The sequence below is a fragment of the Myripristis murdjan genome, chromosome 20 (assembly GCF_902150065.1).
Source record: "Myripristis murdjan chromosome 20, fMyrMur1.1, whole genome shotgun sequence".
Lineage (NCBI taxonomy): Eukaryota > Metazoa > Chordata > Actinopteri > Holocentriformes > Holocentridae > Myripristis > Myripristis murdjan.
Window position 1 is genome coordinate 22735575 of NC_043999.1, and position 12179 is coordinate 22747753.

The following is a 12179-nucleotide window of genomic DNA, read 5'->3' on the forward strand; positions in this document are numbered from 1 at the left end:
TTCCCCAAAAAGTAGTGAATGATCTGCCACAGTGTAGTAAAACACACATCCCAACACAATTGATAACACATGGCATCAATTAGTTGACCTGTTTATTTGTGAGTGGATTCATGTTAAAATAATAATAATAAAAAAAATGTCTTTAATTTCACAAGGGAAAAAAGGACAGAGACATGGCAGAAGCAAAACAGAAAAAGAAAACAACCCCATAAAGGCTTTCCACAGAGGTATAGATTAAGTCTGGTCTATCCTCCAGAATCATCCAGGACAAAGTTGAAACTGGCCTTTACATTAATGGGCTGACGTTTTCAAAATCTTAACATTATTTCTTTAATTACTGTTATTAAACTCTAACATGATTAAATTTGAAGAGACTGAGTATATTTTGGCACATCAATAAAAACTTTATTTGTACAAATAACTAATTTTAACAACTGATATCAGTTATACACTACTGTGAAACATATTAGACCATGTGCTCAACAGTCTCTAAAGTTCTTGGCAATTATTATTCCCTTTGGGAAGCAACACTACTTTCTTTGTTAACCCAGAGCTAGATTAAAGTTATAATCTAGGCTATATAATTATGTAGCTGTACCATGCAAAGCTCTGCACTGATAATGTATAGAGCTACTAAAGATTCACTAGCAACTTTAGATGTTATTTAATGATCAGATGTGTAAACACCAAGAAGTATTAAAATCACAAATAAAGTATATAAATCTGGTTAAAAAATAAAGATTTATGGCACAAGTACAAAACAGCAATGAAAGGATAACTGAATGCACAAAAGTTTACGAGTAAAATCTATAAAATCAAAATAAGGCATCAAAAGGATTTACCTGTACACTACTGTAAGTAGTTGGTTATCTGTAAACATTATTGAAGTCTAATGCACTTGTTCCAGTCTTAAGATACTGTTGACAAATGTGTGGTTAACATGAATCAGTTCTCATGCAGTGCAGTGTAACGCAAGAGGAAATTGTTGCCATTCTTCACAAAACTGGCACTGAAGGCAATAATATCACATGAAATAATGGAGTTAAATGTTTGTTAATAAATGCTGGGGCATGCACATGCTAATAATGTCTCTTAGTTGTTATATTGTACCATCATAGGTGGTCATTGTCATGGGAAAATGCAGTTGTTTGAATTAAACATAATATTAGCTCAAATTCTGTAGTTCAATAGGGAGACTATTTACAGTCCGACTTTCTGCAGTGAATAGATTTTTGGGTGTGATACTTTATCACCAAAATGTGAAGAGCTGATTGACAGATGAGATGAAGCATGTCAGCGAATGGGCATGGGATGTTTTCTGTGAAGTTGCTTGGTGATTTTGCTTGGTTGGCTTGGGTTGAGGATAACAGTGTCTGGTGAAAAGGATGGCTAATCCCAGAGCTAACAGTGGGATTGCCTCCCACAGTCCAGAGGGGGTGATTGTCCATGTGTTTAGACTTGGTTTCTTTTGTTCCTTTTCATTGTGTTCAGGATACGAGCACTGAGGGGCACTCAGTCCGCAACATCGGTGTTGGCGTTAGGTGGCCTCAGCTTTGTGGTGTTGAAGAAGCCTGCCACCTGACCAGGCACCTCGGCCAGCACATTCTGAGCCAGAGCTTCTTGAGAAGCCTGAAAACAGCAGGAACAGAGAGACAGGCACTAAATAAGGCTTCACAATAAGCCAAAATGACAGAATGTAAAAATAGGTGGCTGGGGAAACTGTAACAATCACATAACATTAGAGTTATGGAGTTATGCAGGAGGGTGCAGAGGTGAGAGGCAGCTATCTAGGATTATTACACAGCTTTGATTTTTTTTTTTTTTTTTTGCTTTGTTTTCTGATTTCTAATCACGTGAACAGCTGGCACCTTGTGGGAAAACAAGGTTATTACTTGTCTACAGCAGACAAATATACAACAAACCAATGATGATCATTGATCACTCATTCAAAAAAGCAGACAATTTTTTGTTAGAGGGTGAACAGCAATCTTGACAGATATGTGTCTTATTCTTTAGTCTTTGTGTTAAAAAGAATGTATATATACACAGACAGACATGATGCCAACATAAAAACTCTTTGTTTTAAGCTGCTCAGTAAGTAGTCACGACATGGGGACAGACAAAACAAAGGCAAGTTAGAGGAGCACTGCTATGCATTAAGGTTGACTTATGCGCCATTTTGCGTTCACGGTGCTCACGGCACGATGTCAGCCAACAGCTGGCTAGTCATGGTTCTTGGGGTTGAAACGGCTTGAATGAACAGAGTGCATTTTCCTTCAAAACGGTGTCATGTTTGTTTATCAAGGAAGTGACATATCAGAAAATTCCTGCCCTTTCCTGGCAGTCGCTTCAACCGATCATCATCTGCTAATCCAATACAGCCTCCATGGCACCATGACATGTTATTACAGAAATTGTGGAGTGCATAGCATGGTTATGAAGCTGTTTTAACCACAGTTCAGCACCATTCAGGCCGTAATTACTTCATTCTGCCGTTTGCACCGCGGACATCGTATCGAGCATAAATCAGGCTTTACTCTGCTATGTGTCTACTCAAAGTCATGCAGAGATGCAGTGGACGCAAGAAACAAGCTGGGGGATGGCTGTAGCTGAGTAAATCAGGGTGCTCCTACATTTCTAGGATGGAACAGATTCGTTGGGGGGCTTCAGCTCAAATAAATTGAAGAAGGAGGCCACTTGGTCAGGCAACTCTGCCAATACGCTTTGGGCGAGGGCAACAGTGCCGGCCTGAAATGAAATGTGCACACATTCAAATGAAAGTTACTTGACAAATAAGCCACACGAAAGGGAGTTTTAGTAAAGCGCCAAGATGTCTAAAACGCACTAAAGGACCGGTTCATGCTGCTGCTTACATTTTGGAACTGTCTGAAAGGCACAAACTGAACAATGTCTCGCATGGCGGCCACGCCTGTAGCTGAGCGCAGAAGTCCATCGTCTCCATCCAGGAACTCCATTGCGGTAAAGTCTGCTCCCCCGACCCCAACAATGATGATGGACATGGGCAGACGGGAGGCGTTGACGATGGCGTCTCGTGTCGCATCCATGTCAGTGATCACTCCGTCAGTGATGATGAGCAGGACAAAGTATTGCTGCAAAGAGAGAAGGGAAAAATGGGAAGAAGAATGGAGAAGAATAGACAAGGTGGAAGAGGGTTGAACAGGGGAATAGATGGATAGAGGACAAGTGGCGCAGGAAAAGGAGAAAGGTAAAACGCCAATACATGACAGCTTAGGTATTGGAAAAGATATATTCTCAGCACAACATTTAGCCAAAAATGTTTTATGAAAAAGTGTCTCAAGCATATTCAAATAACTTTCAATTTTACTCTTAGGTTCCAAGTTTTGGCCATCATTAATTGTTTGTCAGATTAAACTGCTGGAATGTGCATTGGGCATGTGAGTATGTACACAAGAGCAGTGCACCTTGAGGACTGAAGCTGAATTTCTGAATACAGCCATACAGTCATGATCGATAAGGCCTATGTTGAATAACCAGAATCACCCTTTAGATGCAAAACAGAGCTCTACAATGACCACATGCTTCAGCTTGCCAGATACTCACAGAGGCAGTTTCCTGCTGGATGGCCTGCCTACCAAAACAGGCTACATGGTTAATGATGGGGGAGAAGTTGGTGGGACCATAAAGCTTCACCTGTGGCAGACACTGCTGGTAGGCACTGACCACACCCTCTATACCTGTAACACATACACAGGCACACACAAGGTGGTCACAGGTTTTACACAGATGACAGAGGATGGGATATAGAATGGTGAGCAAAGTGTTAGTGGTGTAAACATTGAGTCTGTAGACATAACACATCCAAATCTACCCCCCATCCACCCCTCCACACACACACACACACACACACACACACACACACACACACACACACATCCCCACCCTCCAAAAAAAGTAGACATGTACATAAGACCAGACTTCATGTTGGTTTGGCTCTAACAGACCTGCACAAAACGGATTTGATGGATCGAAGTTGATGGGAAACTCATGGGACACCTGCAAAATACAAATCACCCTTAGGTAAGGCTCAGAGAGCTGAAATGAGCTGCATTACATAAAAGACAAACTTTTTCAAACATGAAAAATGGAACAATGAAATAGAGAAACATTAATAAAATATGAAAAAAAAGAAGGAAACATTACATGCCATGTAGGGGGAATCTGGGCTCCAAAACCAAAGGCAGGGAACATCTTGTCACTACACAACGAAAGACAAACGAAGCTCTACTGTCACAATAACTTCACAGACAAAGGATTTAAACGCTGAGTCTAGAACAAAGTCTTTGCTCTTTCGATTTTGAAGAGACAGGCACTAAGGCCCTTTTCACATGAAATAGCAGGTAAACATGGGTGTTACTATTGACATGAAAATGTTTCGCTCCATTTAAGTGCATCAGAGTATTTCCAGGTCATATGATAGACCTTAAAAATAATACATCATCAAACCAAGCATTGATGATTTTTAAAGCTAATTTTTGTTTTTAATACTTTGTTCAGTATTTTAACACTGTCTTACCTGTCATAGTCCTGGATGACGTTGCCCACAGCCCAGATAGCTGCCAGGTATTCGTTATAACCCTGAGGATTGATGTAGTGGAGGGACTGTGGTGTCCTGGGATCGCCGTTGGAGCCTGTGAAGTCAATAGCAATCTGCCACGGGGAATACGGATACACACAGAATTTCAAATCAGAGCAACATTACTAATGTTAAACATTTACTGGACACATGTAAATTTGAATGTATTTCCTAAACAGTGTACAGTTTCCTAAAGAGTGTAATTTAATATATGAAATATGAGGGCAAGGGGAATGCTGTGACTTAACACAAATCATCAACATGAGGAAACAGTCCAACTTTGTTTATTCAGATCCAAATGAGTGATCAATAATAAACACAAGTTGTGTGTAAACCCTGAACTCACAGTAAAGTTGATCTGACAGCCGCCCATGATGTAATCCAGGAAGGTATACTCCTTCACCACCTGCAGACAATGATTGCCAACAAGAACCATTTTTAGAAATCATGAAAATATTAACAGAGGACCTGTGCAACCACTAGTGCCATCAATAACAAAGACTTATGGAGACACCACCCAAACCAACTAGCTCTTTAACCTGGAACAGCGTTTACAACATGCAGTGAGATTTCAGTCAGATGATCATCGCTCTAGGTTTCAAATGACCTCTTCAGTGAAATGCATACAGTATGCTTTGTATTTGAGGAAGAGTAGTTAGTTTCTCAAAGTAAACAAACAACAGCATGGTACCTTGCAGTCTTTTACAATAATGATGCCAGAGTTTTTGTAGCCTTTCTTCTTCTGTTTCTTTTTACTGTTGATGCATTCAAACTCTGCCTGAGGGAATGAAGAAGACATGGATTTGTGTTAACATGCATCCAATGACTTGTTCAATAAAACCACTCATGAAAGACAGACCTCTAAAACCTTTTTCAAGAGTGCAAAAATGGCCTTAAAAAACAAATCTGCACCACACACACACACACACACACAAGTAAGGCTGATGCATATACACACATAACTCACCCCATAGCCCTGTGTTGCCTGCTGAAGCTGGACAAGTGTAGCCTGAAAGGATCCTATGAAGTCATGAGATCCACTGCTGTTGTAGTCATAACAGTCCACCTGGGGGAACACAGACAGTTAAAAGCAACAAGACAAAGCCAGCCAGCAATTTCTATATCTTTAAAACACTTATTAATGGATTAAAATGTTTTAATAAACTCCAAGTTATATACTATGCTCTACTGTTCAAAGGTTTGGAATCACTGAGAATTTTTATGTTTTTGAAAGAAATTTATGGTGGCATTAAACTGATCAAAAACGCTGTCAAGACGTTGATTATGTCACAAATTACTATTATGGCTTGAAATGACTGTTTTTTTTTTTTTTTTTATTTCAACATTTACAAACAGTTGCAAAGCTTCATTTTCAGCAGCCATCACTCCAGTGTCGTGACAACAACATACTGTTACCTCTTCCTTAAGTAATAATGGTAATTTGCTAAATTGGCACTAAAGAGAAACCACTCCCATGACGTTAAGTGCAACTCAAATCAAGTATGTTGTTTACTGGATTAGCATGACTACTTATTAAGTATAAGGTAAGTGTCTTGTTGTTAGTACAGTGGAGGCTGCTGAAAATGGGGCGTTGCTATCTTATGTAAAAACTGAAAGAAAAAAGGTTATTTCAAACGGTAATAGTAACTTCTCATGTACCTTTATCAACGCCTCGCCTGTATTCTTAGATAAATTCAATGCTACTTTGGTGAATAAAACAAAAAAATCTGCCAACATAAATACTTCTCAGTAATCCCAAACTTTTAAACAGCAGGGTAGATCAAGTGATGAATTGATTATCATCACTGTGGGGGAAAAGGAGGTGATTACAGAAAAGCATGCTATGGGACAGAGGCTTCAAAAAGCTAAACCAACCACTTAGATTTGACAAAATGACTTCTGAACACATAAGCCGATATGAGCACACACAAAGGCCTTCTAATTGGGGATAGGAATGGGCAAGGTCCCATGATCTCCAATGATCTCACAATGTGGTTGGGTGTGTCTGTGTGTGTGTGTGTCTGTGTGTGTGTGTGTGTGTGTGTGTGTGTGTGTGTGTGTGTGTGTGTGTACGTGTGTGTGTATCCTGTACCTGCAGTGTCTAATCAGGACTGAGTTGGGTTGAAAATTATTTGATGTTGGGAGGAGGAAAGAGCAAACAGGTTGAGACACAGCAGGGAGCAACTGGTACAGAGAAGACGCATGTCTGATGGCTAAGCAGAGGTCGCACTAAGTCTACATGTTGAATCCACAATAAAGCTCATGGATGGCTGACAGTGACGCATCTTAATGGAATACAGCACTTTTGGGAAACTGTCCAGCTGGACAACTTACCCACTGACTGCCAAGCTATGAGAACACAGTTGCCAGAGTCATCCAAGTGTCCTCAGTAGATCATTAGCTCTGGTGCTCCATGACAACACTTGAGCATGCACTAAACTCAGTACTGTACAGCTGACAATTGTAAACAGGGGTCAAACTCTTGGAGCTCCATAACCTGGCACTGTTGTGGTTTCTATCAAATTTACCCTGTGGTCTTATTTTACAATAAATCTGTTTTGATTATTTTTCAAATTTATGATATTGCTAGTTGCCAACTATAACTCAACATATAGCTCTTTCCCACTTTCCCTCTTTCCCTGAAACATACATAGCATATAGGTGACCATTTATTTATCCATACCCTTCACGGTTGGTTCTTTGTATAATGGGAACAGAAACAAAAGCCAGTCTCAGAACTTCACAGGTTATGGCAAGTTAGGGGTTAGTCTTGGCAGTTAAAAATGGTTCATACTGTATGCTTAAATGACAGCTTGGAGCACTAAAGCCAATGATCTACCACCGACAGGGACTTTGTGTCTGTGTCCTCATCACTTCAACAGGTAAAGGTAAACTTATGGTTCAACATTAAAATGCTGCCAAAGCTGTGCACTAGGTGTCTGCGAGGCTGCTCTAGCTTCTGGGCCCCTCTACAAAAGTGTAACAGAACATAGGACGATGCAAGACTGCAGAAATTGCGACTGGTCCACTTGGTCACTTTGAACTTCCTCCTCTGTGCTTTCAGTTGATTTCTACTGTTAGTGGCAAGGAGCTAGGCAAAGAGAAACAGGCTGAGGGGGAGTTTTGCAAATATGTTCATTTGTACAACACCTTATCACATCATTGGAACTGCTGCCAGATGTCACAAATTTTGGGGCGGGAAATAACCCAAAACACTGGTTTGGATACCATTGAGCGTGTCCAAAAGTGGACTCTCTGTTTTAGCGAATGGAAACATGATTATTTCCATTTTTATCAATGCCTCATCACCACAGAGGTAATAAAAAACAGACACTGCTATCTAGCAGATGACTGGGACACAGCTATGGTAACACTCCAGTGCAGAAGCTTAATGGGCTAAACACCCAGTGTATTCCTTTAAGACAGATGCAGATGTAGATGTGTCTAAAAACATCCTCCTCTCCGGTTACACACACTGCATCTTTCATGTGAAGAACACACAGTGGGGATAGTTACCTCACTTGTGCTGCTGAATGGAAAGCATTCCTTCCTGACAAGCTCGCTTTAAAAGTGTTAATGGGGATGAAAAACAAAATCACACACACATCAACTAATGCTAACACATTTGTTTCAAGAACACCTAACCAATAATAGCTGATGTGCAAAAAGTAGTGGCAGATATACAGAGTTTCCGTTGTGCGCCTCATGTAAAATAAAACAAGTATTTTGTGGCTTTCTTTGGTCAACATTCTGGTTTTTCCTCCAGTTTGGCAAAACAAAAAACCTGATCTAATGTAAACAATATGTTAAACAAGTTGTAAAATACATTGCTGTATCTTCGTGTACAGCGGCCCGTTTGTAAAATTTCATGGTATTTCCTGACTTTCTGGAATACAGATCTTGACATTCTTCTAAACATCAAGACACTGTCATTTATTATTGCACAAGAGTTTAAAACCCAATGACACAGAGCTGAGTCAAATAAACCACAGGAAAAAATGTTACAGGGTCATAAGTAACATCGTAACAAGGTAATAACTCACAAGTTTGATTCTGAATGTCTGTATGTTTGCATGTACCTTTATAGATTTCTCCACATCTCCTCCACAGAGGGTCTGCATGGGGATTCGGAAGGGTCTCCATGTTGGGTTCAGGTTGTGCTTCACCACCTATACACCACAGATTAAGACCCCCCTACAGCTTTTATTGACTGTTCATTTCAGTGACCATTTCACATCCTCCCAGCATGTAGCATGGAGGCAGAAAGAGAGAGTTTTTGGTGACTTTCCATACCTCTGTCCTGTGGGCCAGCTGCCATCCTGTTTCTGTCTGCTTGTAGAATTCCAGGAAAGGGTCAGACTTCCCAAAGAAATCCTGGAAATAAATCATTATACAATGAATAAATTATATCTGGGAATTATAGCCAGTTTTATACATTGTTACCCCATTTTCAGAGGCTCAAAAGTCATTGGACAAACTATACACAACATATATGACCATAATTATAATGCTACTTCCATCAGCCGTCACATCATCAATAAACACTAGTGACAGCCATACATGCCCATGCCATGACATCTCTTTGGATCACATATTTCTGATGAAGAGCTACCAAATGCACATGCAAACACTTGCAATGAACTCCAAACCTTTTATTTTCTTAATTAGTGGTGGAATAACAAGGAAAAAGGCCACACCTGGCCATGAAGCTGCCTTTTAGTCAAGTGTCCATTTACTTTTGAGCCTCTGAAAAAGGGGTGACAATGTATAAAACTGGCTGCAATTCCTAAACAGTTAATGCCATATTTTTGTGCAACCCCTACATTAAAGCTGAATGTTTGCACTTCGATCACGTCTTGATTACCTCATTATTTTAAATCCACTGTGGTGGTATACAAGGACAAAATTATAAATATTGTGTCCCTGGCCAAATAATTCTGGACCACACTGTATGTACCAGTCCTTGTAAATACCCTATCATAGTTAAGAGTATTTTTTACTGTTTACATTCTATTTTTGTTGTGACTTCAGAGGTATCAAACTGTACCTTTTTATCCAGTTTCCTAGCTGCAACTTCAAACGTCACCACCCTGCTGTCTGTTCTTTCTTCAGCACAGATCTGCAAACCATAAAGAAGGTAATTAGCGAAAAAGCAGCTTTAACTCTCCAAATAATGTCATTGCCAGTCTTAATGAAAGTAACTTACAGTGATGGTGCCTCTTCCTGCAGGTCTCTTGTCCTTCATGAGCAGAGTGCGAGTAAATTTCCTCGAGGACACGATCTGCACACAAAAACACTTTTCTCAGTCACAGAAAGGAATGCCAGATATCACTGGAATTAGTATTGGAATCCCGATTTCAATGCTAATTCTATAATGTTGTTTTGTGTGAAACATCAGTCAAGAACATATGCTTTCCCATGTAAAATCAGATCACACTTGACTGATTTTGGCAGAAAAAAAAAAACATTTTTGCACACATTCTAGCAGAAGAAAACTGGCACTAACATGCCTCATTTTTCAATTGTCTACCTTTTTAACGAGCAGGCAGCAAAATAAGCAACACTGTGTTGTGTGTAAAAGCAGAGGTCTAACCTGTCCCAAGGTACACTCCAGTTCTCCCAGGAAGTCAGCATCTTTCAAGCTGCACATGTCGCTGTCAATGTCATAGAGTTCAAACTTCAGCTTCTGCACCATTTCAAAGTAGTAGTCAATGACGAAGGTCTTAGAAAACTTGGGGCTCAGGCAGTTTTTGATTTTCTCTGTGCGGCCAATCTGTCACAAACACATATTGCAAAGGATACATCTTTTTTACATATTTTTTCCAACACTTTGACTCAGAGTATATAAGCAGAAAGGATACAATTTTCCACCATGTATACATTTAGCTGCATGTCTCTTGATTAGGGGTGTGAATCACTGGGAAACTGGCACTAAGACACTACTCACAATATTTTCCTCACAACAACAATGGTATCACAATACAGGCGATTCTGCGACATATAATGTATTGTAAGATAATGAGCAATAATACATAAAAATATCTGTAATGTCTGAGAGGAAGAAAAAATACCCTAGAAATTTCTGTATAAAATGACCTATTGTGACCTTTTGAATTGTCACCTCATGAAACTTTACATCCACACCCTATAGGATAATTTAAGAATTCGTAATCATTGGAAATATCGAATTGCAATACTTGGAGAATCGCAATACATATCAAATTGGGACCCAAGTATCGTGATAGTATCGAATCGAGAGATGCGCATATTATTAATACTCTGCCATAAATACTGTAGTATTTATGGCAGCAGAGTGAGCCGGTGCCCTCCTGACCTCACACCAGTTGGAGCCCGAGCTGTGCATGAGCAGCACACACAGCGGGTCAGACTTGGAGAAGGTGTCCATGTCCAGCAGGTTCTCACAGGACACGCTCAGCTCCACCTTGGTCACACAGGCAGCTGCTCCTGAGCCAGGCACCGGGGGCACTCCCGCCATGACAGGCTGCTGGATGCACACTCACACACACATACACACAGAGACAGACAAACACACACACAGGCAGACCTGCAACGACAGGGGTTGTGAAAATAAACGTAAACACGCGTAGAAGTAGCAGGACACGTTTTGAACTGACTTTCGCCAGAGCCTGAACGCATCCACATAGCCTTGAGTATGCCAAAGCTCATAACACGTATCCATCCCATACTTGCTTTTTCATTCGGCAGTGTTACACTAAATGTGTAAATGTGGCGTTGTAACCTCGAATTTATTTATATCAGCAAGTGTGTAAGGACGCGGCACTACGATAAACATTACCCGTTACCTTGCGGACCCGTTACCCGGATTACGCCCTCCTCTCGGAAACAGCCACGCCAAAATCAATTGAAAAAACGGCTTTTTGCCTCGTAAAAGTTACTGTTGCAGCTCGAATACAGGCATGTTTCGCGTGTTATGATTCGTTGACCTTTCGGCTGACAAATGACCAGCCTAACAACCATTTATTCAGATAAAATCTGCGAGAGGAAGTGGTTTCACACCGCTGGTTAGCCACCTCTGCGTTGTAATTTCCTTGAAATCCAGTTGGTGTAGCTTGGTGTAATGGATACAGGTCGCACTGATGCATGTCAGCGAGTAGCCTACATGTTAGTAAATCATGTCCTATTGTACACGTACTTTTGAAATATTTTAGGTATCGTAGGCGTGCAGTACTGGCTGGAGGGAACGCAGCGTACCCGTGGCTATCCAGTTAGCTGGAATCCTGACGGTAGTGGATGCTGTCGTACGGAGCGCCTGGGCTGGCTATCTTACGGTGGTTTACAAGAGGAAAATTGTATCATGTCAGTCATTCAACATCAATCAAACTGTCGGGTTTCTGTGTATGGTAGTGGAAACGCTAAAATGTCCCCCAAATGTAACTTCCATGATGAATTCTTACCGTTTTTCCTGCCGTGTGCTCAACGTTATGTTGCGGCAACAAAAATCTAACTATGTGGTAGGCGGTGCCCTGTGCGCTCGTTTCATGTCGCATGACATCCCGGTGATCCGCCAGTGACAGACAGCAAG

General features: G+C 40.7%; 1 protein-coding gene across 3 annotated transcripts; it reads right to left on the minus strand.

Annotated features, from left to right (window-relative positions):
* Positions 1-75: 75 nt before the first annotated feature.
* Positions 76-12156, minus strand: LOC115378644 (copine-3-like). Of its 3 annotated transcripts, XM_030078980.1 has the most exons (17): positions 12052-12156; positions 10950-11180; positions 10209-10388; positions 9822-9896; positions 9663-9734; positions 8909-8989; positions 8695-8784; positions 5583-5681; positions 5307-5393; positions 4962-5021; positions 4556-4689; positions 4183-4237; positions 3984-4035; positions 3583-3716; positions 2874-3110; positions 2634-2748; positions 1495-1629 (listed from the first exon to the last, which is right to left on the minus strand). In XM_030078980.1, the coding sequence occupies exons 2-16, from the start codon at positions 11109-11111 to the stop codon at positions 2638-2640; spliced, it is 1629 nt and encodes a 542-aa protein (XP_029934840.1). In that variant the 5' UTR covers positions 11112-11180; positions 12052-12156; the 3' UTR covers positions 1495-1629; positions 2634-2637. The 3 variants fall into 3 exon arrangements, with proteins under 3 accessions (XP_029934837.1, XP_029934838.1, XP_029934840.1); XM_030078977.1 differs by lacking the exon at positions 2634-2748 and having other exon boundaries at positions 76-1629; XM_030078978.1 differs by lacking the exons at positions 2634-2748; positions 12052-12156 and adding an exon at positions 11849-11880 and having other exon boundaries at positions 76-1629.
* Positions 12157-12179: the final 23 nt, after the last annotated feature.

What these genes read in the sequence shown, in the direction of transcription:
- LOC115378644 (XM_030078977.1), bottom strand. Translation starts at nt 11,111, where the DNA reads ATGGCGGGAGTGCCCCCGGTGCCTGGCTCAGGAGCAGCTGCCTGTGTG. An exon ending in CTAGGAAACTGGATAAAAAG is followed by an intron (nt 8,990 to 9,662) that starts GTACAGTTTGAT and finishes ATTTATTTCCAG; the next exon opens with GATTTCTTTGGGAAGTCTGA. An exon ending in AGGCAACACAGGGCTATGGG is followed by an intron (nt 5,394 to 5,582) that starts GTGAGTTATGTG and finishes TCATTCCCTCAG; the next exon opens with GCAGAGTTTGAATGCATCAA.